We start from the raw sequence: 6,000 nt of genomic DNA, 5'->3' as shown, positions 1-6,000 counted from the left end.
AGGGCACCCTGAGGGACAGCAGGAGCAGCAGGGAGAGAGTCTCTTACTAGAAATTTCCCTGGTTTTGAAGTGGTGGGGTGCATAAGTGTCTCAGGCACAACTGCATGCCATGCATCGCAAAACAGCCTGCCTTGAGCTGGACTGGAGCGCAGCGCCGTTCCCCCATCTCTGCTGCCCGGCCAGCAGCAGCAGGAGGACCACACGCTGCCGAAGATCTGCCTGAGCACAGCACCGCTGGCGCTGACGGACTGGCCGGGTTATGCTGGGAGCAGAGGGCAAAGCCACGCAGGGGCGTTGAGCCCTGCATCTCATTTTAGTGAGTCCAGGGACCAGTTAGTCCCTCATTTCAGAAATATCAAAGTATTACTGTTCTGAGAGGGAACTACAGTGGATGGGTGGGAGGCAGAGGGCTACAAGGGATTAATTTTTGGACTAACAGGGATTGTACTAAACTTGTAAACAAGTCATCCATCCTAGGACACTCTGCAATGTTTGAGACCAATTGGCAAGTGAATTAATTTTGATGTAACTCTCTGGTTCCCACAAACACAAACATGGAAGCTGGTTTGAAAACAGCCTGCAACTTCTTACCCTCCATCGCACTAATCTTTTAAAACCCACTGCAGAGCTGATCTACTGAGCGGCATTAACCTGCTGCCTGTGGGGCATCCCAAACCTGCATCCTTGGAGATGAAACCTTGACAGAAACCAACTTTCCAGCCAAATTCCTCCACTGCAGACTGAGCCTGGGCACTGCAGGTCTCCTATGGCATGCCTGCGACTCACCACATCCCACACCGCATCTTTTGGAAGTGGCCAAAACTTCTGCTAAGTAAAAGTTGAGCCTTTCTCTAAACATTTCCCCTCTCTATTGGGCTTGGGTGCTTGTGATACTCTCTTGAAAGCAGGTAAGTGCAAGGACACCTGGTATCTTGCAGTGCTGTGCCCCTGCCAGAAACCTGCTGGAGATAAAGTGCTGGATATATAATATTCACAGTAAGTTAAGGGAAAGCAAAGTAAAAGCAGTTCCCCAAGATGTGCTCCAGCTCAGCGCGTAAAAACCTGATATAAGAACAGATAAATAAGGAAGCAGAACAGAACTATTTATAAAGAAATTTATTTTATATTTGTGTACAACAAATATATGAAAACAAATTTAATTTGAAAAATGTATATTTTATTTCTTAAAAGTATTGAACCCTCTTAAGGAAAGGTCTTAGTTATTAAAAAGATACCGAAGGCTAAAATTATACTTGGATAATATATATGTGTGTGTACATATATATATATAAAAAACATGTGCAATTTTATATATATATAGTATATATAAATAACGTGTGACTTACATGATATTTTAAGGTATTCTATTTAAACATCTGAGTAACAATAGAGATATTATAAAATATAGTTTGCTGTTTCTACACAGTTTGCATTCAGTTTTTATAAGCATCTAGACAGTGCAAAATTGAAACATACAGAAATATTCTCCTATTATTCTATACATTGTGCTCAGCTCCCAAGTTTCCTCTGTCATGATCATAACCAGGCTGAACCAAATTTGGAGGGTTCAATACTAGCCCTTACTAGCATCTTCCAAGAGCAATAAAAGGAAATCTGTCTTACCTTGCACTGCGCTGTGGTATAGTTTGCGCACAAGCGAGAACAATACGTTTCCTATGTTAAATGGTCTAACTCCCAGAGATCACATACACCTCACCATATTGACTCATTTCATTGCACTCCATATCCTGCAAAAATAAATCTCCTCTAGGACAGCATACATTACTGCGTACTGAAGTTTAAGCAATATATTTCTTTAACATAAGGCAGGAATATACTGAAATTTGATAACACTTAAATCCAACAGCAATCTGGAATTAAACCACATTTATGTACCACATTTTTATAGATGCTGCCTTTTTTATGTTTGTCAGAAAATGTGGTAGAGAAAACCTACTTTTCTTTAAACAAAAGCAAGGGATAAAAGCAGTCCTTCTAGAAGAAGTTGCTAAAAAACAATGGGACCAAGAGAAACTCGACTGCCTTGAAACACCAAAAGTCAGTCTGCACAACCTTTCCTGCAGCCGATGAGCAATTCCTTGCGTGACACCTGGGGGAATACTCATGTGAGTAGGTGTTCGCTACAGCAGAGCCTGAGTGTTTTAGCTTTAAATATTTATCATCCCTATTTGCATCTATTCGATGTTAAGGTTTTGTATGCTTTTTTCATGTCTTTCTTATGTTGCTAAAACAAGGCAATGCTGACCATTCTGTATGCTTTTACAGTAGCTATATTTTAACTGAAGGATGTTTGTACTTTAGGTAATATGTTTGTTATCACTGATATAAAAACCTCAATCCTGCTTCCATAAAAATCAGTGGTTTCTTTGCTCTTACTCAAAATAAAATTGGATCCAAATATGTTAGTCACGAAGTTTGCTAATAAAAGTAAATACTTTATTCATTAAGTCTCTCAATGCTTAAAGGCAAAGTGGTGTTAGCAAATACTGTATAGTATAGCTTAAAGAACAGTATTATGCACAACTCTAGACAAATTATTATTCAACAAAATCTAAAAGCAGCTGTGAAAAACACCTTATAGGACAGAAAATCTTGCTGCATGAAAATTTCTGAAGCTCTGACAGGCTTTTTTCAAATTCATTTCTTAAACCAACCCCCTCACTCATGTCCTACACTGCAACTGCACAAATTAAAGGCTGTGGCCTTGGAGGCAGTATGCATCCAGACCAGCTAATCTTTAAAATTGGATTCTTCAGGAGGGTCTCCCTCTTCCTGCCACCACATTCAATCCTAAACTCCCTTAAAGCAGAAACTGTTGTGTTTCTGAAACCTCGTAGCAACCAACAAGATAAAGAGCCTAGTGTCATCCCTCATCTACTTCACTTCTCAAGTTTATCTCTGCACTTGTCCATATAATTACCCCCTGCAGATTTCAACTTTAATTCAGATTTGAGTTACAGTTGCGGAACAGGCCTCACAAAAAGACAAAGCCTCATTAGTAGCCCACAGAAGTGAGCCTTACTAGTTAAAACCTTGATTTAAATACCAAACAAAGGGGAAAAATAGATGCTGAGACAATGTTTACATCCTTTCAACCACACCCTTGAAATTTTGGCAGTAAATTAGCCAAAGGATGGGCTTTACATCTCATCCATCTCTCTCAGTTGGGAAGGAACAGCCATAACTACAAGTTTTTGCAGGGTGCGGCTGATGCTGGGAGATGGCTGAATACATATGACCAAAGGCTGCATGCCTCGCAAGTCAGAACAAAGCAGAGATGTGCCAGGAATTCAGGATTTTCTTATGCCCAGAAGTTTCCTATAGACTGGAGATAAACACAAGTCCCGTCTCCCACACAGAAAGGAATAGTGTTCAAACCTAGAGTAACACAGCACTAAGAGGAAACTAATAACTAATCATGCCAAAGCCTCTCAATTTAAGGATTCCCCAAAGCAATCTCAAAGAAAAGAAAGGAAAAGAAAACCTGTGGAGTCAGTCAACACATTTTTCAATCCAATTATATAGTAAATGCACCGGCAGGCAAGGCCTCAGTTCTGAAAAGGTGAGGAATAAGAAGGATGGTGCAAAATGCTTTCATACGTTTAAACATTCTTAGGATATAAGAGAGCAAGCAACTTAGAAAACATTCCTTGTAAGCTGTGTGGGATCAGCGCAGTTTTCCGCAGGCTTTGTTTCGTCCTACAGCTCAGCTTTGCCTGTTTGGGCAGGACTGGCGTTACCGCTGCCTTCTCCAGCGTTGTTTTTGTCTGCTGGCTTGAAAGATAACGAAGCAGAGTTTGTGCAGTACCGTTTGCCAGTTGGGCGAGGTCCATCATCAAAAATATGCCCCAGGTGAGCACCACACTGAAACAAAACACAATAGAGTATCACTGTGTCTCTGTGCAGCTCGACGGCATCACCGTGGTGTTAAGCAATGACTAGCAGCCACTTCCAAGGAAGCACACTGGTGCCCACATCGCCCTTTCAAGTGGGATTTACAACCTACTTTTATTTGCAAGAGTGATCCAGGGAGATGATCTTCTGAGATACCATGGGCACCTAAGACTTCAAGCCCAAACTTCCTGGGTGTTTCCCATTGTGCCACTGCGTAAGTTGGGTTGGGCCCCTATTTCTGAGAAGCCGCCTGTCTCTGTAATGATGTCATGGCAGGAGTTCAGTTAAAAACACGGCGGTGAGGGCAGCACCGCCCACGTTTCATTTACTGCTGGAAGGATAGCTGTGTAAGAAAGGGGCAGCCTGAGCTTTGGGCTCTCCTCAGCCTGCAGCCATCTGTTATGCCCCTCGGTAAGAAAACACTAAACCCCTTGGTCATCCTGACAAGGACCTAAAGCACTGAAGATACTCTTTGCAGTATGCCCTCATACTCTTTTTTTTTTTCCTTCCACATCCTGGCGTTCTTCTGAGCATCAGGGTCCTTATGCGTACACCTCTGCTCCTCGCACCTGCAGAGGATGGAGCTCATCCACTACTCATCTCATACTACTTTCTGTAGTATATAGGAGATAGGGACAGGTGACTGAAAAAGACCTGTAGTGAAAATATGTAAAAGATTTCTGAATGAATAATCTTTAGCTGGGAGTAATTATAAATAGAAATGCTGATGAATTTGCTTTTTGTAAGGAATATGAAACTACAGATGGTGTGTTGACACTTTTGTTTTGTATGAATCAGCCTCAGATACTCACAGTGGTATTCACGGTGAACACTACTGCGCCTGCGTGTAAGAAAGTCCCTTGCTTTACAGAAGAGTACAATATTTTTAAGAAGCTGATCCAGTTGATCCTTATTCAAAAATTAGGATTACTGTCACTGCACATTCTGGTTGACAACTTATCTGAATAATAAGAACTTCTTGTAATTAGTCACTTAAATTCCACAAGTTCATTTTTACAGCCTGCCATGAGAAATAAAAAAATAAAACCTTGCACTGGAGAAATATTTATCTTTAAGAGGAAAGTCATGCTGCTTTACCAAAGAGCCTTGGCTTTTCAAGTCAATAGCTGATCTCAGTGAGAGCCGGAATGATGTAACTGAGATCACAGAGCTGCTCGTGGGCTCACAGTCAGACAGCCAAAATTAAAGACTGCAAATTATTCTTAACATTTAATTAATTCATAGTGTCCCAAATACATAGAGGCAATACTGATTATTCCGAACCGTGAATGAGTTAGTGAGGGCAAATCTCTACCCTGCAGTTAATGTGTTGCTAATGTTCTCCTGCTGTTACGGCCCTTAATTCACCAAAGCAGTAGGGAGGGTGCCTGTAGAAGCAGGTAGAGTCTTGGTCGGCTTCAGGCTAAACTCTCTCAACAGACTGAAAGGCTCTCACCAGCTAGGAGGGACAGAAACTCTTCTTGTTTAATGACAGCTGAAACAACAACTCTCACGGGCTCTGGGCGCAGGGTGGGCAGGCATGTGAAGCCCCCAGCGCTCCCACCCGTCGCTCCCATCCAAGCAGCCACATCCCAGGGCAGGCGGCCGGCTCCTGCAGAAGTGTCACTGGAACAGCCACGGCAGCCCAGCAGGGACCCCAATAACAAACGAGGGCAATTCTAGCCCGTGGTATCAGCAGGATGAGCTCCCAGAGACAATGGGAAAAGGCATGGATGAGTTGGGGTAAGCAGCAGTGGCTCGGCTTTGTAAGGAAGGAAGACAAAACATGGCAAGTAAGGAGAAGGGAAAGGAAAGTTGCATGGGAACTAGAGAAGACAAAGCTTCAGGTCTTGTTCCTGAGAGATTGCTGTCTTGCCACCCCTTCCTCCTTTCTCCACTGCTTACTTAATTTCATTTCCCTTAGATTGAAGGCCTTTTTTAGGCAGTTTGGGCAGAAAACCTGAGCTGTTTCTCAGAGTGGGGTCTCTCACAATGAGGCATTTCACCTGATTATAAAGCTTTTCCATACCTTGGGAAAAAAAAAATCTTTAAAAACTTAAGTGTCCCAGAGAGAGTATTTTCCTA

At 42.4% G+C, this 6,000-nt stretch overlaps 1 protein-coding gene across 4 annotated transcripts in view; it reads right to left on the bottom strand.

Annotated features, from left to right (window-relative positions):
* Window positions 1-1,223: 1,223 nt before the first annotated feature.
* Window positions 1,224-6,000, bottom strand: part of MSRB3 (methionine sulfoxide reductase B3) — an 86,513-nt gene continuing 81,736 nt past the window's right edge. For all 4 annotated transcript variants that reach the window (XM_049792289.1, XM_049792286.1, XM_049792288.1 and 1 more), the window contains one exon: window positions 1,224-3,885. In XM_049792289.1, the coding sequence (XP_049648246.1) occupies window positions 3,721-3,885 (165 nt within the window). In that variant the 3' untranslated portion in view covers window positions 1,224-3,720. The remainder of the gene's footprint in view (window positions 3,886-6,000) is intronic.

Source organism: Accipiter gentilis, chromosome 34 (assembly GCF_929443795.1).
Source record: "Accipiter gentilis chromosome 34, bAccGen1.1, whole genome shotgun sequence".
Classification (NCBI taxonomy): domain Eukaryota; kingdom Metazoa; phylum Chordata; class Aves; order Accipitriformes; family Accipitridae; genus Astur; species Astur gentilis.
Note: the sequence above shows the minus strand (reverse complement) of the source record. Positions and strands in the feature narration are given on the sequence as shown.